Source organism: Idiotropiscis lumnitzeri, chromosome 13, assembly GCF_059441095.1.
Source record: "Idiotropiscis lumnitzeri isolate Australia: NSW breed Sydney's pygmy pipehorse chromosome 13, RoL_Ilum_1.0, whole genome shotgun sequence".
Taxonomy (NCBI): Eukaryota; Metazoa; Chordata; class Actinopteri; order Syngnathiformes; family Syngnathidae; genus Idiotropiscis; species Idiotropiscis lumnitzeri.
The window spans coordinates 5,452,734-5,478,751 of record NC_142403.1 but is presented as its reverse complement, the minus strand read 5'-3'; the positions used below and the strand labels follow the sequence as shown (position 1 = coordinate 5,478,751).

Sequence of the window (26,018 nt, the reverse complement as noted above, 5' to 3'; positions counted from 1 at the left end):
ACATTTTTCAAAAAGCACATAATTTCATCATAGAGTGTCATCAAAAATTGATTTATTTGTAAGAGATATAAAAGCAACAAGCTTTAGAACAAGTAAACATGATCAAGGAGACTGTCAGGATGATCGTGTGGGAGCTTCACCTGGCAATGCGTCTGCCATGTACTCCTCGGGAAGGAAATGCTTGCCCTGTTGGAATACACAACAGAAGTTTACACAGTGGCTGAATAAACAGAGCGTCTCAAGTCTACAAGTTGAAAACAGAAGTTCAAAAAAGCATGCAAAGACATATTCATATGTTAGAATCATTACACTTTTTGTAACTGCCTATTTAAAATGCAATAAAGATTGTCGAGTTGGAAGCATGGTTCTTTTCTTACAGCTTTGAAAGTGCAGCAATGAAGGCCTATTTACGAGTGCATCTCAAACATCAGGGAATGAAAAATGTCAGCATTTGAGACCAAACGAAACCCCAGATTTACCCTTAAGAAATGTGAATATTACATAACCCAATTGATTCTTTATGTTGAAATTAGGCAGTAATGGAGTTCTGAAAAGTAGTTCCTAATGTGTTTAATCAATGAGTTCCACTTTTTGAATTGAACTACTGAAATAAATTTGCTAATTTATTTAGATGCACTTGAATACGTATGTATTTTTGAAAAAAAACAAAATTTCTTCATCAATTCATAAAGCACAATATCTGCAGGCTCAATGAATCCAAATTTACTGGTAAAGGTATGATTTCTCAATCAGTAAATAGGAGTACCTCAAGTATGCAATATGTACTATCGACAGCTGAAATGTTACCTCCTCGCTTGGCTCGCCCACCGCGGCTCCCTGGCCAACGCTGCAGTTGTCTGCTGGGTGCAGCTCTGGTTGGAGCACTGCTCGTATCTGCCATGAATCATTCAAAAGGACTGTTCGAGTTAAATGTCATCAGAATGTCAGGTGATGATGTTAGGTCACCAAGAGTACCCGCAGAGCTGGACGAAGGCTCCTGGCTGGTTGAAGGCAGGCTGGCTGTGTCGGAAGGCTGACTGGGCTCCACCAAATCATCCTGAGATATCACAGCATCCACCGAACTCTCAGCACTGGGCCTGGAACTAACATGAAATATACCTTTAACGTTTTAAATTTGGTGTGACACATTATTAACCCTAACCCTACCCCCCACATGAGCTTTTATGACACCCTATGATACGCTTGACCTAGGACCATGAAAATTGGGAGGCACGTGTAACACCCCAAGCAATACAAAATAAATAAATAAATAAACAAATAAATAAAAACTTCGGTAACCATCCAATCTAAAGGAAGTGAGATATGAGTTTTTGAATTTGAACAATTTTTCACATTTAAAGGGGTCATTACTTTTGCCTGCATGTACTGGACTGTAAACACAACTTCAAACTTCGGCTGTATCATTTCAACACCTGAGACAATAACAGGGTAAAAAAATCTTGAGTTTTCGACACATTAACCACCTTATTCGTGAGGGCTCTCAAGGGGGAAGCAAAGTGTTCATGACCTCCTGTAAGACACTTCCGGTAATAATTTGGTATTTGTTTCAGCGGGTGTCATTTTCATTGAAGCATTACAGAATTTCAAGCACCAGCTGAAATGCACTGTTTGACCTTGCTCTCTCATTTGTCTCATCTGATAATATCAACACTGACAAACAGCAGCATGGATGGCATCTTACTTATCAGGGTCTGACTCCAGGAAGACGTCGTCTCTTTCCTCGCTTGTACTGGCTGTGCCTGGTCCAAGTATGCCAGGAGTGGACGTGCTCACCATAGGAACAGACTGAGAGGCCTGCTCTGCAGTGTCCGATGGAACCACCTCAGAGATGACTACATATTGAAGAAAGATTAGCATATATATGCACTGATTCTTTGAGTGTGTGCTCCATGGTCATTATTCCAATGAAACATGAGGGATACCTGGGGCCGCCACCTGCAGTGGTGTGGTGGGAACACTACGCCCACCAGAATCCTCTTCATGAGATGTGAGGAACAAAGGGCTGTCAAACATCCCGAGACCTGGAGTGGGTCACATGAAATGTTTTGCTATTTAAAGTGGGATCAGACAAATTAAACAACTGGGTGGTGGGAGTGTACCTACCGCCTTGGGCTGCAAGCTGGCCGAGATCTGAGCTGGTCTGTGGCACTTCGTCTAATTGGCCAAAACGGAAGGACCTTGCAGCCACTTGGGGAGAACTGCTGGAGAAAAGACTTGAGTTACTAGGGAACATTTGTTGGCAGAAGCATGGGGAGACTTAAATTGATTGAACCCACAGTGAGTTGATATAAAAAAAAAATCCAAATCAGAATCAGAATGCCCTGTATTGTCATTATACCCATTTTTTTAAACTTCTGTCATTCTGGGACTGCACTTGGGAGTTTAATATTAAAGCTTCAAAAAAATAAATCACTCAAAAATACTTACTTAACAGTGGCATTTCAGAAACATACATTGCACACACAGCCACATTTTTTTTTGTAATCAATTACTTAAATATTTTCACTTTTCATTGCAGGGCTCGGTCCCTTGCTTCACTGTACTGGTATTTGTGAATTGCCGAATTATTGTGTGCTTATCAATCAGAACTAAAAATATAATTTTCTGAGAGAATTAATTCCTAGAATGAAAAGGTGTGCATGTGTGAGACTTACTGGACAGCCTGGTCAAAACTATCAGAGCGGTGTGGCACCACCAGCGTGGGAGCACTAGGTACCATACGGTCCTCTTCATCAATGAGGTGCTGCTGCAAAGAGAACCAGGTCATTAAATTGTGTCATGTGCTGTGTGCAGTTTGCTTTGGCACATGAATAAAATTTTATGGATGTGACTTACAGCACTGCTAGGGACCGCAGAGAGTTGAGGGACTCGGCCCACCGACTGGCGACGAGCAGGGATACGTTGGGACATCTAAGATAAACACAATGATATATTATTGCCCTTAAGCTGAATGATGAAGAAATAAAAAAAAAAAAAAAGCTTCCCTTTGGGTTAGAAAACAATGTGACATTAAATGAAAACTGATCTATAGTGCAAAAACTTTCAGATTATTATAGGAAGAGGGTAATAAAAAAAAAAGCACTGGTGCAACATTGTCTGTAAGTAGCCATATGATTTGTGCTATGCCTGACGTACCTGAGTAGTGCTTAGTGGATGCGTCGGTCTCCTTGGTGATTGGGGCATACGTATACCAGAGCTTGTGATGGGTTGTTCAGTAGAGAAGGCCTCCATTGTCGTGGTCTCAACTAAAACATTTGGAGAGATGATCATGTCAGTGGAGTGACAATTGTCTTTTATTGCAGTATCTTACAGATGTCTTATCATTCAGACAAAGAGTCCCCATTGGCATATAAGAGATTTGGTTTTTAAATGGAAACACTGTAGGGAGGACTACAACAGAGAATGGAAAAGTTTTTCACCCTCTACTGCAGACAGACAAAAACATTACAACTCTTCAAGTCATGGTGAAGCATTTGATAAGTAATTAGATGACGGGACAGGTTGTGAGAACATTGGGCGAGTCCAAGGTGGAGTTACACGTGCGCATAAATAAGATTTCCTGGATCTTACAGCTGGCTGTCTGGGAATCTGCTGGTCTCTGGGTGGAGTCGGACGCCCCCAAACTCTCCTCTGTCTCTGTCCCTGGGTCGGTTACGTCAGCTCCCTGAGAAGAGGAAGGCAGACAAAAAAAAAATATAAATAAAGGTATTGTAAGAAAGTGCTAACAATGTTAAAACTTGAACTTAGAATAAAGAAATGTACAGAAAATGAAATGGTTGAAAAGCAAAAGCACGATACAGATACTAAACACAGATCACTTCATTATCAAAATGAGAACGCTTAACTATATTTTCCCCGTTAATGATGCAGGCTGTGAAACAGAATTGTGTGAAATTGATTGACCTGCTTACCGCTGTTGAAGTGTCAACCAAAATAGCATTTAACAGCCACAACCACCGGTCACCAGATTGACTAGTAATGTTTAAAATGTTTTTCCTTCAAACACGCGTGCGATATTTCGTGTTTGGTCTGAACACAGTAGAACTGTTTAGCAAGTAATCCTACATTAGTGCCAACTTCAATCATTTAGACTAGAGCCAACTGGCAAGTGTTTTTCTTTCCAGCAAAGGTTGTTAACAGTCAAGATTTTATTACATAACACCCGAGTTCTACAAAAACAACATTGGTAGCGGTTTGAAAATCATCAGGCTAATCTCACTCAAGAAGATTACAAGTGACAACAAATTAGCGCTGCACAGACACTGACTCATCCTGAAGGCTCAAATGCGCAAGACCCCCAAAAAATGGTAAACTAGTGAATTAAACAAACCGAGACAGCAACTTCAGTCACAGACTTAAAATTCGGCTGGAATAAGAGTGGAAAAATTGAGTTGTTGAGCTGGAAAGAGTATAGAGGACCGGTGTGGGAAAGGTTAACATCTACTGGAAATGACAAGTGTGTGGGTGAGTGCACAAGTCAAGAATGTCATGGCAGGCGCATGATAGGTGTTCTAATCAAACCTCCGTGTCATCTCCTTCATAGGCTTCATTGCCTTCGGCACTCCCCTCGTTACTCTCGTCTCCGTCGTCTCCGATTCCCCCGTCATCTTCCTCCTCCTCTTCCTCGACCTCCTCATCTTCCTCTTCATCGCCCTCATCGTAGTCCTACAGAAAAACATCGGCAGGTTCAGGGAGACTCTTGAGCTTGTATGAAATGACTTAGGGTGACTGGTGAGGTATACGGACTGACAAAGAGACGGAGAGCTATTGTGGAACAGTATTCAATCACATTATTTTAATTTGGAACATGGTGTGGAGTGTTGCCAATTTATTTAGGTATAGGTGAAATAAAAGCTATTAAGATTTTGAGGTTTACTCCCTTTTTCACAAATTTCAGCAATTATTCAAAACAACTATGTGTTTTTGGACCGAACCGTAATACCGTTTAAAAAAAAAAAAAAAAAAAAAAAAAAAAAAAAAAACACACACAAATGGGCCAGAGCTGAGATTCAATACCAGCAGACAATACTGTAAACCACTCATCCCAATCTGCGGTCTAAACAAAGCATTTTTTTTTTTACTTTACCTGCTCATCCTCCTCTTCATCCCCATCATCTGGATTTTCCTCACTCTCAGTATCGGTCACAATGACAATTACTTCTAGCTGCTGCTCAGGAGTTTCACTCTGTGCAAAAGAGACTTCTTGGTGCATGGTGGTAGACTGAGAGGCTGCACTCTCATCATCTTCATCCAGTGCCGCAAGCTCTTCAGTCTACAAGGCCAAACAATCAATGCGGTTTTCAACATAAAAACAGCTTGTATAAAGCACCTCAATCTAGTAACTCTTGTAAACAATGCGGTGAGATGAGTTTTAGGTACCGTTAACAAAAAGTAATGATCACCACACTCCTTAGAGTCATGGTTTCAAATCAAAACCATAAATATCACAGCATACAAGCAAATAATGAAACAAATAAAATTAACACAAAACATGCATCTCCCATGCCATTCATATCACCAAAAGAAATAAAAATAACAAAAACAGTACTGAGGCATTCTGGGAGATAATCAGCCTTATCAGGTTAGAGAGATGTGAGTGGTGTTTTTTTTTTTTTTTGCAGTCTGTTGTCTAAGCATGTGATGTTTCTTGCTTGCAATAACATGAATGATAAGACAGACTACGACATTGTGGACAGCTGCCCTTTTGTCCACCTTTCTCTTGCACCATCACCGAAAAGACATTCACATAATGTATTTGTCACACTCAATTTGTAGCATAGTGGTCTCAGACTTTGGCCAGCAAGATGTGCTAACATGCACTCTGCAATGCCCCAAAGGGACAGGCTCGATGGCCAGGAGAGTTGTTCAGTCTAAAGAATAGGCGCGTCGCATGACAAGGCGCATCGTTTGTTTTGGGGGAAATTTGAGACTTTAAAGTGCGCCTTATGGTTGCGAAAATACGGTCAGTGCTTTTCCTCAATGAAGGTTGTTACTACGGCTGTAATGTACTACTTCATTTCAGGGAAATCCTATTAGCTCATCTAAGCACACAGGACATTTTGAACTTCAGAGTCTGACTCAACATTTGGATAGTATGTCACAATCTAAATGAATATTTGTTGACAGCACAATGCAAAACCTACAGATTCAAATAAAACTTGACGACAGGGAGCAAAAATGAATGCGATCCTAATTTGGTGTGACTTTGGACAGTACATGAAGGAACCCTTGTTAAAAAAAAAATAGATCCAAAGACCTTGGCATCCATTTCCGCTTCAGTTGCCAATCACTTTTTAAGGCACATCGTCATCATTACTTTTTTACCACCAAACCAGAGCATCAGTGAAGGTGAATGGGATCAGCGCTTAACTTATTTATCATTGTTTTTAATAAATGTTAGCATACCTGACTTGCTTCTACAGTCTCTTGACTGTCTGTCGGTACCACCCCCTCAGCCTCAGCACTGTCATCAGCCATCATTTCCTCCTGAAAGAACCACACCTGTATCTATAATACAATTCCAAATGAACTAAAAGATGTGCAAGCTGTGCAACCTCCTCACCTCTGGACCCACCCTTTGGATAATGCGTAGCTTTTTTGCAATGGGAGCCCTGGAGGTGTCATCCAGAGGGGCCTCAGTATCTGTGACCACAGTGCTGCTACTCTCATCTTCTTCACGGGGTCTTTTGGACAATGAGGAAGAAGATCCTGGTGTCACTGAAACTAGACATAAAGCCTTGCTTTTATTTAGAAAGATCTTAGGTTGAACATTAGTTGAGGTAACTAATTTGCATTATACAGTAGGTTTCCCAATAAGACATTTCCGCTGTGTACTGTATCAAACTAATTGTCACGGTACCGATTCATGGTGCCTGGCGAATAAGTCGCCAACTCTTCCACTCCCGCAAAGTCACAAGATGACTTCTTATGAGTATAGTATGAATATAGTATGAATGGCCATTGCTTGAATTTGAACGATTCCAGTCGCGATTCTGGTTCCAAACGTTCCTCAATTTTAAGGGTAAAAAAATAAAAAATAAATTAAAAAGTGGCATGATTTTAGTCAGGAGAGTCTAAACTAGAGCCATACACCCTTTTTTCAGCTCACAGCATAGACTAAAATGAAAATTGGACAGGACCAATATCGTCCGCCTGCACTGCACTACAGAACTTACTTTCTTCGCTGGGTGGCAAGCCACAAAAAAAAAAAAAGCAGGACGTTTTCATCTGTCATTTTCTTGTTTTTAACCAATTACATATTATTCAGTAGGGCCACTGGCCAACCAAGAAAATCCTGAAAGATGTCAAAGTGGTCCATAGAAAAAAAAGTTTAGCCAGTTTTACATAAAGAAGCTAACCAGTTATTTTGGGATGAAATTAACTGAACTTGAATATGAATTTAAATTATATTAATTTGATTCTATTAAATGTATTTTTTATTCTTTAAGCCATGCATATTGCACTTTGACCATTCATAAACTTATTGATGAATTTATTTCTTCTCACCAGTTCCAAACACAGCAGAGGTAGAGGATGTTGAAGGCCATTCCACCTGCGTGCTCTGTGTTGCCTCGATAATCACAGGTGGCAGCTCCTGACTGACTGGCTCTGCATGGGTGACGCTCTGCTGTTGAGTTGGCTGGACAAAGGCTGTGGCCTGTGTCTGGGTTTGCTGCACAGTCAGCATGGGGCTGGCTAAGGTAGTCTGGATGTTGGGGCTTGCTGAACGCACAGAACCACTTGCACTCCCATACACAGTCACATGCTCCACTGGCGGACCCTCGGTAGTCTGCATGGCTGCAATGCAAGTCAGATCATTAGGTAAAATTCATTTCATGAATGTCACATAATGACTTAACAGTTGACATTCCTTTCAAGACTTCAAACTCAACTAGATAGGAGCTAAAAACTGACATGGTGGATGTCATTAGATTGGCACGAAACAAGTCATTATTAAGACTTACCTTCCTGGGTCTCGACCTGTGTTGTGGGCATGACGGTAGCGGTGGGTGTAGGAGTGGGCACAGTGGCTGGGGTGATCATGGGCCTGATGCTTGCCCTTGGAGTGGGTTTGTTCCCTGGGTTGACAGCTTGCTTGCTTGCTGTGGCTACTACAGGTGTCGGCTTTATGTTGGCAGTTGGTGGCTCAGAGGTACTGGCACTGAGAGCAAAGGCAACACTGTCATCACACTTGTATGACCATGTTGGACTGGATAAATGTTTCATCGGGGCAAAAACATGAGCAGTTTTTGTGCATCATACCTGCCCCTGTCTGCAGCTGGGGTAGACTTTAGACTGATCTGTCTCTGTTCCGTGCTTCGCTGCTGCTCCTGAGGCTACAACAGTAACAGACTTATTTTATTTCTTTTTCGAGAAAACGCATTTTGAACTAGAAAGATTTGGACCGGAGACTCACTTTGCTTGGACCGGCCTCAGCAGGCTCATCTCTTTGCTCTTGTCTCTCTTGCTGGCCTCGCAGTTCTCTCAGTTCTCTCTCCTGTCGGTTAAACCGCCCCTCGTATTGAGACTTTATAGCGCTTACACGCACTTCTAACTCCTCATTTAGCTGCTTTTGCTCTTCAAATCGCTGCTTTAGCTCCTCATTTTCCTTCTGCAGCTCGTCTTTGGCGCCTGGGCATGACAAGCATAGTTAAGAATCAAATTAACACAAAGAAACAAAAAAGTTCAACAAAGTACATTGAGAATTGTAGAAAATGAAAACTGTATTACAAACAACCTATCACCATCATGAAGGTAAAAGGGGAAATGGCCTCTTACTCATGAGTTGGCTGATCCTCTGCTTGGCAAAAACAATAGCCTTCCTGGTCTTTTCCACCTTGTCTGCCATCTGCTGTTTCAGTGTGTCCTCTTTCTCCTGCAGCTCTTGTCTTAGCCTGCCCAGCTCTGTCTGCAGCCTGGATGACTGTTCCTGAGCACTGCGCACCTCATTTTCACGCTCTGCAACCACCTTTACAAAAGCGAAATGACAATTGTAAAGGGGCAAACATGATCGCTGTCAAATTGTATAATTTCGGTAACTACAAATGTATGGCCATAGACTGTATTACATGAATCAAGACGGACAAGAAGAACATGGCTCACCTTGTTAATGTTCTCCAGCTGTCCCTCCAATTCTTTAATCTTTGATTCTGCCTGGCTCAGAGAGTCTCTAAGTCCCTGCAGTTCCTGAACTGAGGCTTGACGAGCCTCTTCTTCTTTGGATGGGCCTGCAGCCTCAGCTACAATCTAGAAGAAGTACAGTACAAGATTTAATCAAGGTATAAACTACCAAATAGAAACAGATGTTGGCCGCACTTACCTTGTCATGTTGTACTTTGAGCTCATCATACTGACTCTTGTAGAGACGTCCAAGCTTTTTTACCTGAGTAATCGTCTTTACCTTCTCTTGAATTTCAAGATTCTTTGCAACCACCTCTTCTTTGAGTGCATTTCTCTCATCTGTTATCTTACTCAAATTATCAAGCAAGTTTTGTATTTGGCTTTGCTGGGATGTTGTAAGATTGCTTGTCCTGAAGACAGACGTTCATGGAACAGAATAAATTGTTATGAAAGAACATATTTAACATTGGGCAGCCGCATAACTTATTTGCACAGTGTGCGGGGGTCCTGTCACAAGATTTCACAAAGTCTCGGCCACTGGTTTTGCGCCGATTCCAAATTTGGATCGTGGTTAGACAATGCAGCAACGTTGCAAATTATAGCAAATCAAAATGCACAGAAGCCTTCACACAAGTGAAATATCAATTTCCGAGTGAGACACAGCTGCCTGCGGACATTTTTCATAGTTTGGCTGGTCCTGTGACTTCTAAACAGGTGCAACTTGTACAAATTCAAATTTGAGCGGGAGGACTGCCTAAAGTCAATATACAGGGAGACTCCTACGAATTGTGCAGGATAGGGACTGGCCAAAATACGCTGATAACCATTCCATATAAAATATTTTTCAAATGGGAGAAGTGGAAAGAATCCGCAAATATAAGACTCCGCGGGTACTGAACCTTTACTACAGTATGTGGGGTCCACTATGCTCCTCAATTACTGATTGGCACATTCACACGCACAAAAATAACTAGAATTAGAATTTCTCACCTGGTAACCTCTGCTTTGATCCTGTTGTTCTCTTCAATGAGCTGCTGTATACGTTTAAGGTGTGCTTCCTTCTCTAAATGTAGACGCTTGTACTCATCTGGATCTGAATCTTTTTGCTGACTCACCAAATGCTAAAAATATAAATGCATAAAGCAGACGTCAATAAATCAAAATCTACTTGTTACTGGAAGCTCATCCATTGCCCGTTTCCATATTCAGGGGTGTGCATAAGCGGTACACCGATGGGCATGAGCACAGCAAATTGAACAATGCGCTCCAGTTCATGTTTGTGCGCTCTTGCGCACAAGAATAATGCAGCTCAGTCAGATCAAGTCACCCGCCACGTTTGCTTCCGAGGGCCAACTTTAAATTAAAAGCTAAGTGGAAGAGAAGTATGGTAAGCTAGCCATCTGATCACAGGGTCCCATACTGCAAGGAAAAGGTGGTCCAGATGGGCTATGCAACTCAGTTGTGTTAAATATAAATTTTACATTTTTTACCAAACAATCAATGTTGCATTAATAAGTTGCCATTGTGCGGCCCTGGAATTTTGTCATAATTATGAAATTAAAAAGTGAAAACAGAGAAAAAAAAAAACTTAAAAACATTTTTTTATTTATTTTGTTGTATTAAAATGACACATATTAACGATAAACCGTGCCCAGATTTGGAAGTACAACCATGTGGTTAGTGAGTCGAGTAAAAAAAAAAAAACGTATGGTGCTCATGTGAGGACCATGCCAAAATGTTTATGCGAACCCTTGTATACATTTTTAGCTGACTGGCAACTACTTAATACAGAACTCACTCTTTCACTGACCTATTCTTGCAGACAGTATAGTGCAGTTTAGCACAAAGTAAGGGGGTGTAGAAGAGGACTGCAGCTCCACAGCTGCCCCCTGGAGGCAAAAAATGGCTTTGGGCCGGAAAAACAAAAGGCTGCACTGCATGAAGCAGTTTAACACTGCCCGAGATTGGTGTCGTGCTGTCCTCATGTACAACACATAACAGTGCTTAATGCTCGTTGGACGGCTATTGGCTACATTTTGAGCATGGCACCAATGATATGAGCGCTGTCGGTGTCCACTCTTTCAACTAACCTGTGTCCGAGCCTTCCAGCGCTTGATTTCCTCGTCGAGTATTTTTTTCTCCATTTGTAGCATGCCACTCTTCTCGCTCAGCTCAGTGTTTGCTTGTTTCAGTGGCAAAACATCTGACTCCAATTTTTGCACCTGGAAGATAAAATAGATGATTGATCTGGACCATTTAGCATGTTCCACACGTTTATGACGTGCCAGACTTCCAGGTTACTTCTTTTATATTCTCGGAGCCTAGTGTAGTTTTGAGAAATAGGTCAGTGAAATATTGCGTGATAGACCTGTAGTGGAGATATATCCATCTATCTATACGTTTTTCTTGAGAAATTACGGTAGCACGCACGCACACAGACAGACAAAACTTACCTTATCTTGTGTTTGCTTCAGCTCTTTTTGCAATTTATCCTTCTCCTCTCGCAGCATCTTGTTTGTCTCCATTAGGATACTCATAGTTTCAGTCTTTTTCATCAGTTCATCATGCTGGGACAGGGTCTTTGCGGTCACCTGACATACACAAGAATTGAAGTTTTTCGTCACAAACTATTGAGTTAAACAGTGTATTTGTTTTTCATAAATTAACTTACATAAAGTCAAAGTGCATGTCACAAAACCTACAAGGGCTTACATTGTAGCAAATATGGATTAGTATTAACTGAGTTCCTTCAGCCGACAGACCTACCTGCATCCTCTGTCGAGCAGCACTCAAGCTGTCCTGAACCTCTTTTAGCTCTTGTTCCAGGTGTTCAACCCTTAGACGGTAACGCAAACCCTCCCCTTGAGCAAACTCAAAGCGAGACTCTGCAATCTCCTTTTCACGACGCACAAACCTATGACAAGTAATGGCAAAAAGTTTGTAAATGTATCGTTCCTATACACGTTCATATTATTCAAATCAGTTTATAATGTTGTCAAACCAAACAAGGATTATCATGCATGTGCTTTTTGGAAGGAATGTCATTCGGACATTGTCGTAGAAAAAGTTGCCACTACGGGTAGAGCATTTTGTTCATGGATACTTCAACAGTTAAAGCAATAATATTTCAGTTTCTGTCACTTTATCTAATACACAACTAGAAGTGTAAAAATAAAAACGACAAGTAATCAATTATCAAATGAATAAAGAGCTATTTTTTTTTTAATATTGAGTAATTGCTTAGAGTCATTGTTTATTTTCAAATTGTCTGAGTTCTCTAATTTTACCCACTCAACAATAATTATTCTCTGATTTCTCTAGTCTTTCAGGAAAGTAGACAGATATATTTTGTTATATTATCACTAGTATATTTTTTGTTTTGTTGTTGTTCTGCTTTTACTTTGGAAAACAATGAATGAACCAGTAACTGAATAAGTTTTAAAAAGGTTAGTTGATACAACACCAACACCATATTTGCCATTTCATGTGAGTAAAATAGCCTAAGCTTGTGGTAAAAAAATAGCGAGCATTATGTATCAAGTTGGATATATTGAAATGATTAATTTAATGCCTAATTATTTGCAATAGTTCCATCCTACCTGTGTTCGAACTCATCGCGCGGTGCAAAACAACTGCACAAGGAAGCAAGATAACACGAATACAATCATCAATTTACGTTGCCTGAATTGTTTGACTTCGATCCTTGTGATGTTCATTGGAAAGAACTTTGCTTGGCACTTTGTAAAATTAAATTATTGTTTGTATTATTTCTACTCTATCAATTGTAAAATGGTATAACTTGATTTTTACTCCACCCACTTTGGCTAATTTGTTTTAGATTCATGATTTGCTATTTGTGAAAGTTAATGTATCGGGGGAAAAAATAAGTGAATTTTTCTTTTTAATTGTTAAATAAAGTAACATTTAACATTAAATGTTAAAAGGTACCCAGCGCCCCCCCCATGACACCAAAGTTAACCGAATGACAATTGAAAAGGAGAATACATCAGGTCAGTGATTTACATTAACTGTTATTGATAGTGCAAACATGGGCTACCTTAAAATCTCAAGGATTTGTTCTTGAGATTTGCCTTCTTCAGTCAGGGAGATGTTAAGCGGACTCTCACTTGCGGCACGCTGCAAATTGTCAGCCATCTTGGTACTCATTGTCTGAATTTGTTCATGCAAGAGACTGTTTTGCCTCTGCAACTCTTCAAAGCGGCTCTCTATCTTGGACATCTCCTCCTGTGAGATTACAGCACGGAATGAAATTAAATAGGTCCGACCAGCATGCACAAAATCCAGTGTGGCCTTCTTTGAAACTGTTCCATTTAAAAAAAAAAAAGCAACCTTGAGGATCTTTTCCTGCTCCCCCCAGGAGATCCTGGCCTCCATTAGCTCAGTACTGGCTATTTGGGCTCTTTCTTCGAGCTGATGTCTGAGCTCAACTGCTTGCAGGGCCTGAGCCTTAGCCTCCTGCATAGCCTTCACATCGGCAGCATGCAGCATCATCTCCTGCTCATACTTGTCTTGTGCTTCGGCTGCCAGTTTAGCCTAAAAGGTTGATAGAAAACTAAATTCAGAGTTTATAAAAACATCCGCCATGCTATGTTGAAGGGAATATATGAATAGAAAAAAAACAGCGGTCGGTAAACATGGCGGCCATTTACCTGCTCTTGGCTGTCTTGTAAAGCCTGCTGCTGCTGGGATTCAGCAGTTGACAAACGCTGTAGTGCCATTTGGTGTTCTGCCTGGACACTGCTCAGGTTTCTTTTGACCTTATCCATCTAATTAGGTTTGGATGAAGATATTTAAAAAAAAAAAAAAATAAAATCAAATAAAATTTTGGGGTGGATGAATAAAAAAAAAATGTACAGATATGAAAGTTGACTACCTGCTCATTCAGGGAGACCATCGCGTTCTTATTTTGTTCTTCCATATTCCGTTTCTCGTTCTCGGCATCCAGAAGCTTCTCTTCAAGTTTGCGATGCAGTTCCTCAGCCTCCTTCACACGACTTTCAATGGACGCACGGGCCTGCTCCGTCACCTGCATATTAGAAATATGATCCAAAAAGAAACTCTCAACATTTTAAAAAGAAATATAGCACAACAAAAAAGGGTAACTATTATGTTTAAATATGAGACCAAGATCTGTGCATGGTTTTATTTCCTATGAAGTGTACTTCACCTGTTTCTCTTTGTCCAGGGATTCTTCCAGACACTGGGCCATGGCTCGGTACTGTTCCATGCTGGAAGTGGCTGCTTTAAGACTCTCTGACAGCTGCTCTGCCCGTGTTTCAGCCTGAAGCAAGCGACCTTGAAGTTCCTCCCGCTCCTGATTTGGAACATGCAAGCCTGAGAAAAGGAACAATTGAATGACATTGTTTAAACAGTACTTTCATTCAATGTAAATCACTTTCAATCTGTGCATGTATTTTTGTTCCAACCTCTAGTTTTAGGCGTGGAGGGGGAGCCCAGGATATGACGTTGTTCGCTGCTACCTTGCTGCACCCTAAAGGAGTCGAGTTCCAACTCGGCAGCTTTCAGCAGCTCTTTGGTCTTCTGGTGTAAAGACACTCGCGTCTCAAGTTGCCGCTTTACTTCCATTACTTGTATCTTAGAAGAGGAAGGAGAATTATTATTCAAATATTCTTTTTCTGCCCTCAATTGTGCAGTCGTTGGGGGGGGGAAACGCCTCAATGAGCTATCGCTTGTTTTAAATTGACACAGTTGACATGTTAAGTTACATCTAACGGATGGAAACAAAAATGTACGGTGGCCAACAACAAAGAACTGAAATTGATTTCTTACTTCTTGGTTTCTGCTTAGCAAATACCGCTGTTCCACCTCATGCTCCAACTTCTTTTGTAGGTGAGAGATTTCTCGCTCTTGCTTCTCTATCTGGCTGTTGAGATGCTGACGTGCGTCAGCATCTGAACGCTCAAGTGTAGCCTACAAAACAATAAATCATGTTGGGACCAGATAGTTTTGTATGTGTGACAGTGAGGGAGAGTGCAGACAATTACATTTACCTGAATAGCCTGAAGGTTGGTCATCAAAAGGTTCTGACTCTGTTGCTGGCTCAGGATCATATCCTTCTCTTGATTCAACCGAGACTCAACCAATTTTAACATGTCTCTCTCTTTACGCAGACCTTCAGAAAGACCCTAAAAAGGAAGATGACTACAGTTAGATTATTTTCAAAAACGTCAATCCCTGCAATTTACCTTATTAAAAAATACCTCTGCTAGTGCAAGTTTTTCTTGTGCAGCTCGTAGGTCCTCATTTAATGTGCTGATTGTCTGCTCATGTTTCTGTGTAGCATAGGTCATTTTCTGCTCCTTTTCTCTGAGGGAAGCAATCTCTTTCCTGTAGCCCTCAACATTGTCCTGCAACATCTCATACCTGCCATTGTTGAAAGAAAGCTTTTTACTCCTCACGATGAATCAAAAATGCAAAAATCCAACTTCAACATAATCTTATGGAAAACATGTTACAACTTGGTTCATGCCTAAGTCACAAGGCCATTTAGATTTGCTCTAAAGAAGCACTTTGAATTCTTCTGCATTAAGTTTTAAGTAATTAAAAAATAAGTAATAACAATAAACATCAACCGAAAAGATGTATGTCAAATTTGAGATGGAAGATAGAACACACCTCTTGGAGGCAAACTCCAACTGTGTTGCCGTCTTGGCATTCTGGGAGCGAAGATCTGAAAGCTGCTCCAGGAGTTTGTCATTCTGCTGGGTCAGTGCCTTGTCACTCTCTAATCGTTCCTTCTTATAAGAGGAAAACACCTCCTGCAACTGCATGTGCAAGAAAATGAGTCTTTTTTTCAACTTGTGTAAAAAAAAAAAAAAAAACATACAGCTCAGGAGTATTTTGGTCAACAGAACAACAATCACAACATTTTTACTATGTTTCTGAGAAGACACCAAATTGTGTTGTGTTTAGACAGATTTCACTTATGCCAATTGCTTAGCAAAGTAAACATTTGCAGTTCAAAAACACAGTAGTAGTAGAAGCGCCGTACATCATAAGATCCCAACACAAATTACAACTATGACTTGAATTTGGTAGTATTGTTTTGTCCTTTTTCCAACTTCTACATAGAAATCTGTGAAATTGATGTTTAGGGTTATTTTGGATTCCCCTGGAAATTTGCCCACCAACAACAGCCACCAAGCTCGGTTCGTGCACAGAAGATAATTTCCCCATTGTGGGACTAATAAAGGACATCTTATCTTATCTTATCTTATAATGTCTCTGGCTGCTTTCACAAGCAAGGACCTTTGTCCGTACAGTCTCGTGGAATATCTGGAGTTTGAAGATGGTACAGACACTTGACCCACACCTGATGAGCAATACCAACACGTACTGTCTTGCAATATAACAATATATATTGCAAATACCATATAAAATGTTTATCGTACGATATAACAACATATCATGTATATCATAGACGTTTACAATTTTTCTTAATTTATGGATAATATGTACACATAGGAAAGGCATAGGGAGGTGCTTGCAGCAGATTTAACAGAAAGCTAATTCTTGACCTGTAGTCCACCTAAATAGATTTAGTTCGATTTACCTCATCGCTACGAGTGCATGCTGTAGTTTCCTTTCCTCGGCTAATTAATATGCTTGTGCTGATCAGCATTTGTATTGTAATTAATTGTATTACTGCTCATCACGCGTTAGCATGGTATCCATCTCCAGTGGGAGCAGCTATTTGGGGATTTTTTTTTCACCAATATTTGATCATTTTCCTTCATTTCATTATATTGTGAAGTCTATATAGAATATGGATTTTGTAAATAAATTGAGAAAAGATGCCAGAAAATTGCCATTAATTTTACGTATATTTTTAGAAAAAAATCTTACATAGGGATATAAAATTATCTGTATTGGGATACAAATTTTTGTCCTGATCACACAACTCCACTAACAGGAAGACGAACACTAACCTAATGCAATACCTATCTCTGTGCATTAACAATACAATTGCAACATTGACAAACCTGTCGCAAGGCTGCTTTGGCCTCCAATGCTTCAGCAGTGTCAGTTGCCATGGAGACAAGTGCAGCGGGTGTTCCAGTGGTGGGAGTGGCTGCAGGTGAACGGCGGGGAGTGGACGTGAGGGTGAACTCGTCGGGTGATGTACCTTAAAGAAAAAAATTGAGCTATATAACAAACCTAACATTGAATTAGGTTTGACTGTATTTTGGTGTAGAAGATTATATTCAATGTCTAACATTTTTTTCATACAAAACTAACAGATTCTTTAGTATTTGTATTGACAGTGGCACCTTGTTGAGGAAAGTTGACTCCCGTTGCCTGGGCCAACAGCACACGGTACATGTCTCTTTGCCTCATGATGGACTCTGTCATCTTCAAGTGCTGGTTGCGTTGTTCCCTCAGAGATTCCACCTCAGCCAGAGTGGTCTCCAAACTCTGTTCCACTTCACCACTCCTGCGAAATCACATCCTGATTAGCACAACTCTCCATATCATACAAGACGGATTTACATTACGCCGTTAAAGTGACAGGATTCAATTTAGCTTTGCTCAGGTAAGGTACAACCCATTAAATATGATGTAAATACTTTTTCATGAATTGAAGTGCACAGACACTGATTAAGGATACGGTAATTGTGGCCAGTGGCGTAATGCCAATGTTAAACGAGTTTAAATGGCAGAAAGAGCAGGCCAACTAAACGTAGCAACTAATGTAGTGTTAATATTTTTACTATTATTAATATTTATTATGGTTTACTTCAGTGTTGTTCGCTTTATGAACAGCTGCACATGTGGCTTCTTTCGGTGTGAACGTTAGACCTATGTCATTTGAAAAATAAATCTAAACATATAAATTGCTTAAAGAAACTTAGTTGAAATTGGACAATTGCACATGCAGTGTAATTCCGGCCATAGAAAGACCAATGGGGTGTCTTGAATATAAATTATATTAACATACTTGTAGCCAGAGGCTTCCAACTCTTCTTTCTCTTGCGCATCACTAAGATCCCTGAGGGCCACCAGAAGACGTTGATTCTGCTTCTGTAGCTCTTCCACACTTCGGAAGGTCACCAGGTGTTGACTAATCACTTCAGAGGTACTGCTGACATCTGCAGAACTCAACTCCTCCTCAATAAGCACGTGGTTTCCTCTGGCCTCCTCGAGCTCGATAAGGAGCACACGCACCTTAAAAGAATAAATACATATAAAAAAAATAATAAAAGATCTATTTTTAAAATAATAATAATACATCATCGCTCATATTATCCTGATTTGAAAATATTAGCTAAACCAACTTAAAAAAAAAAAGCTGGCCTAGCTATAATTTTAAAATCAGGAAAATATGAGCCATGATTTTTATTTATTGATTTATATTTTCATTTTTCTTTCTCTTGTTGTAAATCAGAAGAGCCTACCTGCTGAGCCATGTCTGTGAGCTGCAGTTCAAACCTTTTATTGTCCCTTTCTACAACAGAAGAACGCTTGTTGGCTTCATCAGCCTCATTCTGCAGGCGGTGGACCTCCTGAAACACACAAACAAGCAAACATGAAATTCAATGATAAAAGGTAAAATGGTGTCAGCAATAGAGGAATTATTTTAAAAAAACTATCAATGATTGAAAGATGATAGAAAATGAAGGAAAATTACGGCTCATACACCTCATCCAAGTTCAAATTCAAGCACCATTTTATATATTTTACATCCACTTAATTTTAAATAAGTGAGAACATTGCAGTTGAAAAAGACATGAAAAATATGTTATTTGTCTTTACTGCAAATAGACCTTGCTTGCTCGGCAAAGCTGATAGGAAACGGCCTAGCCTGGGCACAACTAACTTATAAATGAGGATTAATGACTTTGTGACAGTGTAAAACAAAAAGAATAGGATGGCAGTCAATTAGTTGAAGAGAGTAATGAATGACAGATGAAGAGACTTATTTTGTAGACTTTGTGACCAGATAGCGAACACCTTGAATTTCAAGCACATAGGCACGGGTCGATTACCGTCAGACGGTTTACCGCGGTTTTCATAAGTCATGGTTTCAAATAGCGCTAAAACTGTCCCTCACTGGCAATGAGCTTTTCTTTTAAAAGGGGACTGCAAAGCAGGCAAAGCAGCACTACAATAGGATTGGCTGCTTGCAGAGATCACTTAAGTTTTTTTTTCTCTCCTCGGCTGAGCAGAAGGGTGGGGGTTGAGCAATTACAAACAAGCGAGAGGAGGGGAGGAAGGAAGAAAGAGGAGGGAGAGCAATTGACTTTTGCTGTGGATTAATGTGCATTGTCCTATTAAAAAAATAATAATTAAAAAATACACGGTGCCAGCGAGTACTAGTTAGCCCCATGGACAACATGAGTAGCAAATAGGTCTATTCTAAAACTAGCTCACCAGTGATGGAACACTTTGACTTATTAAGAAGTGTTAAGACAGAAGACAAACGTTAATATTTATTTATTTTAACTTAACATGGTACATGCTTCTGAATGTACCAAATATTCTTCATTTCGTTTAAAACTTAAATATATTGTGTTCAAGGGAAGAAAATTCAGTTTTATTTACCCAACTATTTCAAAGAAGGAAATTTTATAGAGCAGTAATTTTCATACTGTGATATAACCACAACATTTTGGCTCATGGTTATAATATCGTCAGAGTCAAATATTGGTACATGCCTACAAGCACATAAAACTAAAGCACCTGTCAATTACATTAAACTAAACATGTAACTATATGAAGCACTTTGGGAAGCACTGAAACAAGCATACGACTACATACCTTGACAGCCTGCTCCAGCTTGGCTGAAAGACTGGCTACAGATTTCTGCATGCGCTCATGCTCATCCCGCTGCCGTTTCAGAATGGGAGCCTTTGCCTCCACTTCTTGCACTATGTCATCGAGATACTTGTTGATGCGCTTGTTCTCCAGGCGCTCCAACTGCAGCTGCTCCTGGCTTTCTACATAGGCAGTATACAACTGCAAAAACCACCAGTAACAAATCATAAAACACAGAAGACAAATCATTATGATGTTTATCAGAGGTCTTACATTGCGCTCTACTTTAATTCAGCAGCAGTAAAATCATGTGAGCTCCATGAGGGCTAATAGCACTAATTTGAGAATTGAGATTCAATTCCACACACCTCAGTGAGCTTCATTCCAGGTTTAATCTTTGCCACAGCAGCGGCTGTCGGAGACACTGTTGTCATTTGTTCCGCAGTGAGCACAGACGTTGTGCCAACTGGACCTACATACAATAAATGAATGAGAAAAGTAAAAGGAATTTAAGGACCGGTCTATATTTGCTGGGTAGCTAATGGTCAGTAAAATGTAAGTGGTTCACTATAAATAAATAACATCCATTACACGGTGACAGACTGCATCCACGGGAATAGCAGAAGCCAATTACCTCTTAGTTTAGAGTTAGAAAGGAGCTCATTGGCGTTGTCCAGTTCCTTCTCAAGCACATGGATCCTCTCCTTCAACCCTGCAACAGTCTTATCCGAAGCAGCATTGGCCACTTGAAAATTCTCCTCAAGAGTTTTGTTAGCTGCAGGCAAAAGAGGAATCAGAGCACCATAATGGAGTGTTGACATGGCAGTTATAAGGGAATCATAAAGAGAGTTTCAATAGTCTACCTTCATGGACAAATGTAAAATAATTTTGAATAAATTGTAACCTCATACCTTCTCCTGCCTCTTGCAGCAGTTTATGCAACTCCTCCACAGCCCGACTCAGCTCTTCAGCTTTGGCCTCAGAATCGGCTGCTGCTCCCTGTTGCGACAACAATATATTAGCATCTACTAAGCTTCCAATTGCTGATGTCTTGTTGAATACACAATCGCACACGACATACCTTGTATAAGTTGGACAGCTTAATGTTGGCATTCAGCTCATTTCTGAACTTTTGCTCGATAGTGGTCTGTTGCTCCTTGGCCTAAAATAAATAAACATTGTAAAAAGAATTACCATATTTTTCTGCCCATAAGTCGTACTTTTTTTTTCTTCACAGGTTGTCTGGTCCTGCGAGCTATACTCAGGTGCAACTAGTATACAGTGTATACACCCAAAATATCTGTTCCCTAATTGTATGGACTCCCTTTTGGCAATTGGCAAATACTTTTTGATCCTTACCACCAGTGGCCACCTTCTTTAGCATCCTTAAGAAGGTGGTGGTAATGCACCAAATGTATTCACTCATTCAGTCACTATTTCTCAACCGTGAAATGAAAGAAGAAGAAGAAAACTAAATGGATGAAGCAATAGTACTAGTTATGCATTATCGCTGGTGGCCGCCCTCTTTAGTGATAATGTAGTAAAAGTATTTTCCAAAGACCAAAACAAAGTAGAAGAAATGAAAGAAGAAAAAGAAATTCAAGAAGTGGTAGTAGTAGTAGTACGTATACATTGCCAACGGCAGTCAGTCCATTTCTTTTTCTACTTTCATTTGTCAAATACAGAATTAATAAATACTTTCAGCATGCTAAAGAAGTTGGCAGTAATGCATCAAAGTATTTGCCAACCGCCAAAAGATACAAGAAGTTGTCGTAGTCATGGAAACCGATTGAGATTACTAGTTTGCAGCGTCCTTATAACAAAAGGATTTACAATATCGAAATATGGATTTTTTTTTTAATTTATTGTGCAGCCCCATTAGAAACTGAACTTCGTCCCCATCAACACGGCTATGTTTGGAAACTCACTCTCTCACCAGGGCAGAATGATGCATTGTTTTTTATACCGAAATTGCGATCTAAGACAATGAGATTTCAAGATCGTCAAAGCGATGGTTTGTGTCCCACATTCACGAAGTGGTTCACACAGTACTGATTAAAAAAAAAAATACTTGCACTGCCCGTAGACACACAAGTACCTTTCTTTTGTCATTGCTTGAATGCAGGGCCGCAAGCTATCTTGCGGCCCTGCAGTTTGGGCTTTATTTGTACTATATGAAAGTCGGTGCAGAGCAGCAACAAGCAATTTAGCGCTCTCAGACCGGAACACTTAAACGGCTGACGTCATGAGGTTCGATGTCAAGCATAATAAATATTTATCATCTCATCAATAATATTTGGACCACAGAGTACTAAGTTTTGAGATCTACACAAAAATAGGTCTCAAAATTATATTTTTAATGAATTTAGCTTTGCTAAGGGACAATGATTTTATTGCCATATAATCTGACATTAAAATACAAAAAAGGACATTACATAATGTAAAATATTTCAGAGTTTAAAAAAATGTATTCTCATATACAGAATTACACCAATACAAAATTATACATGACAAAGTAGTTTTTAAAAACTTGAGAAAGAACTGCCTACCTCACAAAACCTCTTTAGTGTCTCTTACAGTAATAGCTTTTTTGTATTTAATGCTATAAAGGCATTTTCTGTCATGTTTGTAAAGGTCACTGCACATTGTGAATAAAATCGCAAATTAAATTAAAACCGCAATATCTTTCCTAAAATCGCTCACCTCTATCTGACAGACTAACAGCACCCTGACATTGTGTGTGTGTCGGACAAGACGAATGTCATAATGGTGTTTCCAACGGCCCCACCTAACACATTGGGCCCCTGCACTACAAAAAAACGAACGGCACATATATCCAACGCTCTGTATTTCCGAATGACTCGAGTGAAGCAGTCCGCACACTTAGCATATTTTCGAAAGCACTCACGATCAGGGAATAGGGAATTTGGGCGCGAGCCTAAATTCTCCTGTGTGGGTAAAATAGATTTTCCTCTACAACAACAAAAATACAATGAAAACCATCAAACAGGTTGCACATACATCTTTCAGTTTGTGGATTAGGTCTTCATTCTGTTTCTGGTGGTTTTCATTTAAGGTTTTCAGACTGGCCACTTGTTCCTGGACTCTGTTCAACTACAAAATACACAGACAAAGAAGTGATTAAATCCACATATATGTTATAACACTTAATATATCAATGAAGAAAAGAAACATGCCTCATCTATTTTATTCTCCAGGCTGCATTTCAGTTCCAGGATTTCTTTACCCTTCTGACGGGACAGGCTCAAAAGTTCTTCACTCTTGGCCTTCAACTCAGTATTCAGCCAAGATGTTTGTCCATGCAGCAGGTCTTTTTCTTGTTCCATACGCTTCTCCTTGTACTGGAATGGCGAACCAGCATAAGTCATGTTAGTTTACTGTTCGCGCACCAAAATATATAATTTTACACTACGACTAGGACCCTACCAATACGGATTATATCTAGGTTGATGGAAATTCTGATATTTGACAAAAAAAAAATACAAATTCTGAAAAGCATTTAATGGGCTCATCATTTTAAAAATATTAAACATACAATCAATAATATATATATAAAATAGTTATTTTTGTTAAATTTATTTTTTTATCTCTTATCTCTTACAATAATATCATATGAATTACAGGCAGAACATTTGATTGATTTACAATACTTTGTCCTTTAATATGAGCGATAAAGTGATATACTTAGTTTTAGGCCATAAATGTATACAGCAATCAGGCAACATAATGAGACAAGATTCTAGCAAAACACGATTTATTGAATTGTATTAACGTTAAATCACATTTCTTCGCCTCGACTATTTTCTTTGCCCCAAAATGATTACTTAAAAAAAAAACAACAAAAAAACGGGGACAACTTTCTCACATGCCAAAACATACCATCTTTGACAGAGTACGGAAAATATATTAAATTAAATTTGGAATACAGAGAGACTGTTAAATGAAACGAGAGCCAATATTAACAATATTAAAGCACAATAAGCACAAATAGAAATCGTAGCAACATATATATACATTTTAATGTGTTTTAATATGAGATGGTGGTAAAGGACGTGATTCACACAGAATAATCTGCCAACCACACGTCATTCACTTCCTGCCCATAACAACTGTTCAACATTAATGTTATTTTTTTGTGAGACAGTAAGGTCACGAATACAGTATTGACGTTTATTTGATGATGCAACTCCGACTGATTAGTATTCTTTTGCAAAGGCCTAATACAGATATAATTGGTCTGGCCCAAACATATGGTGTAGTGTGTAAAATCTATTTTGTGGGTGAATAATAGTCTAATAAATATGAAGCAAATTTATAATGAACTCACTTTGATGTTGACTTCTGCTACTTCAAGTTCATCTAACCTCAGCTGCTGAGACATTTTGGAGGCACTGACCTCCACCAACTTATCATTCAGTTTCCTCAAGTCATCTAGTAGGGCAATGGACAAAAAACAAAAAAGCAGTTGAACGTACTTGTTTTTTTGGTTTGTTTGTTTTGTGTATGCGTGTGTGTATGTGTTTGAGAATAAAAAAATAGACTGGAGGAAAGATTGTTGAAGAGCACATATTGTGGGCAGATTCCACCTCACCTGTGAACCTATTAAGGACAAGAGGGGGGAAAAAAAATGATAAAAGGGATGGGTCAAGGTACCCGTACCATTTAAATGCTCCAGTTCCAAGCTCCTTCTTTCAAGTGTCCGCACAAGTTCAAGCTTTTGTGCCTCCAGTTCTTCCTTGGCTTTCGAAAGCAAAGTCTAAAATTAAGTAAATAAATATGATTGATCAAACTGTTATTGGTGTCGCAGATTATACTGAGGAAATCTCAATTACCGGTACTTGGTTATTTTCAGCGAGCAAACAAACCAACCAACCAACTCCCCAACATAGCGAAAGAACAATAAATACATAAAGACATTACCTGATCTGAAATGGACTTCTCTTGAGCATGTTCATACTGCTGGTTCTTCTCACGGACATTTTTGAGCTCATCCGCTACATAATAAGGCGAGATCACGTTCATCGTTAGCATAAAGGGTCAAGGGACGTGATAAATTGTGAAAAGTTCACCGTTACCGATTTTCGCCAACTCTTCTTTGAGTTTACTGTGCTCTTGTGTTTGTCTCAGAAAGTCTTCCTGACAGTCAGCCAGTTGTTTCACCTTGTCAAAGAAATGTTGCTCTGGGAGAGCGGAGGGAGACGAAAGCACGGCGAAATAATGTTTACGTTGTTAGCTAAGCACCTTAGCGAACCATAGCATTGGTTATCGACTTATTTAAAAAGCATGTGACATGGTGACTTCGAATTAATCATTACAGCGGTTGCGAAATGAAATGCACTGTATGTAGCTGCACAAGACAGCTTTAAGTGAAATTACAAAAGAATTGTCTACAATAGCAACCAAATGTTTACCAACTGTGTGCATGGTGAGCCCGACATTTTAGAACCGCTAACTATCGAAATAACGTCACATATCTTACCACTGTCAACTCGGAATTGCTCCCACTGGGCTTTGAGAGTATCGATTTCATAATGCTGATCCGAGAAAATGTTCTCGAGTTTGTTAAGTGTCGCTTTTGACAACTTAGACAGCTCGGAACTATCTAAGTCTTGCAGCAAGAGTGCCGCCATTTTTCCGAGGGTGACACGCGCATGCGCACAGCTTCGATTCGTGTTCGTCAACACATGGTGCATTGTGGGAGGCGATTGAATTTAGGCAACAAATTATATGGCAACATTTTGAAATTAAATCACAATCAGAATAAAATGTTTACGATGATTTTCTTGACGCATCAGAAGCCCATTAAATTCAAGATTGTTCTTCTGTGTGGTTTAGCGTAGACAGCTATCACCACCAGATGGCACTAACAGAAAGTAAATGGATATTTTACACTGTACAGTTGTTACTTTGTGAACCGCGGTAGCGCTCTCGAAAACGGAGTTATTGTGATTCCAAATGACTCTAAAACCAAACAAATGTGTTTGATGACGAACAACACTTTTTTACCTATACTTTAAGCAAAGACGAGGACAAAAAATCCTCTAGTAAAAAAATGGATG

General features: G+C 39.6%; 1 protein-coding gene across 5 annotated transcripts; it reads right to left on the bottom strand.

The window, feature by feature from the left end:
- Positions 1 to 32: 32 nt before the first annotated feature.
- Positions 33 to 25,626, bottom strand: tprb (translocated promoter region b, nuclear basket protein). Of its 5 annotated transcripts, none has more exons than XM_088312784.1 (51): positions 25,439 to 25,626; positions 25,035 to 25,139; positions 24,880 to 24,953; positions 24,619 to 24,715; positions 24,287 to 24,390; positions 23,136 to 23,300; positions 22,960 to 23,052; positions 21,020 to 21,100; positions 20,850 to 20,937; positions 20,573 to 20,713; positions 20,307 to 20,410; positions 19,942 to 20,139; positions 18,579 to 18,686; positions 18,122 to 18,348; positions 17,454 to 17,617; positions 17,166 to 17,308; positions 15,799 to 15,947; positions 15,384 to 15,546; positions 15,174 to 15,308; positions 14,953 to 15,093; positions 14,589 to 14,757; positions 14,330 to 14,496; positions 14,036 to 14,188; positions 13,812 to 13,928; positions 13,492 to 13,695; positions 13,199 to 13,386; positions 11,908 to 12,055; positions 11,595 to 11,732; positions 11,232 to 11,363; positions 10,132 to 10,262; positions 9,341 to 9,551; positions 9,124 to 9,267; positions 8,800 to 8,989; positions 8,438 to 8,652; positions 8,284 to 8,357; positions 7,986 to 8,182; positions 7,528 to 7,818; positions 6,584 to 6,744; positions 6,427 to 6,507; positions 5,108 to 5,293; positions 4,543 to 4,686; positions 3,592 to 3,685; positions 3,157 to 3,266; positions 2,857 to 2,931; positions 2,676 to 2,767; positions 2,125 to 2,222; positions 1,944 to 2,042; positions 1,703 to 1,853; positions 976 to 1,103; positions 808 to 894; positions 33 to 186 (listed from the first exon to the last, which is right to left on the bottom strand). In XM_088312784.1, the coding sequence occupies exons 1-51, from the start codon at positions 25,587 to 25,589 to the stop codon at positions 137 to 139; spliced, it is 7,056 nt and encodes a 2,351-aa protein (XP_088168910.1). In that variant the 5' UTR covers positions 25,590 to 25,626; the 3' UTR covers positions 33 to 136. The 5 variants fall into 5 exon arrangements, with proteins under 5 accessions (XP_088168910.1, XP_088168911.1, XP_088168912.1 ...); XM_088312785.1 differs by having other exon boundaries at positions 2,125 to 2,219; XM_088312786.1 differs by having other exon boundaries at positions 2,676 to 2,764.
- Between the last annotated feature and the right edge of the window lie 392 nt (positions 25,627 to 26,018).

Excerpts from the sequence above, each read along its gene's own strand:
- tprb (XM_088312784.1), bottom strand. The coding sequence starts at position 25,589 with ATGGCGGCACTCTTGCTGCAAGACTTAGATAGTTCCGAGCTGTCTAAG. Across the intron at positions 20,140-20,306 it reads CTGGAATGAAGCTCACTGAG|TTGTATACTGCCTATGTAGA; the intron begins GTGTGTGGAATT and ends TGGTTTTTGCAG. Across the intron at positions 1,104-1,702 it reads CTGGAGTCAGACCCTGATAA|TTCCAGGCCCAGTGCTGAGA; the intron begins GTAAGATGCCAT and ends ATTTCATGTTAG.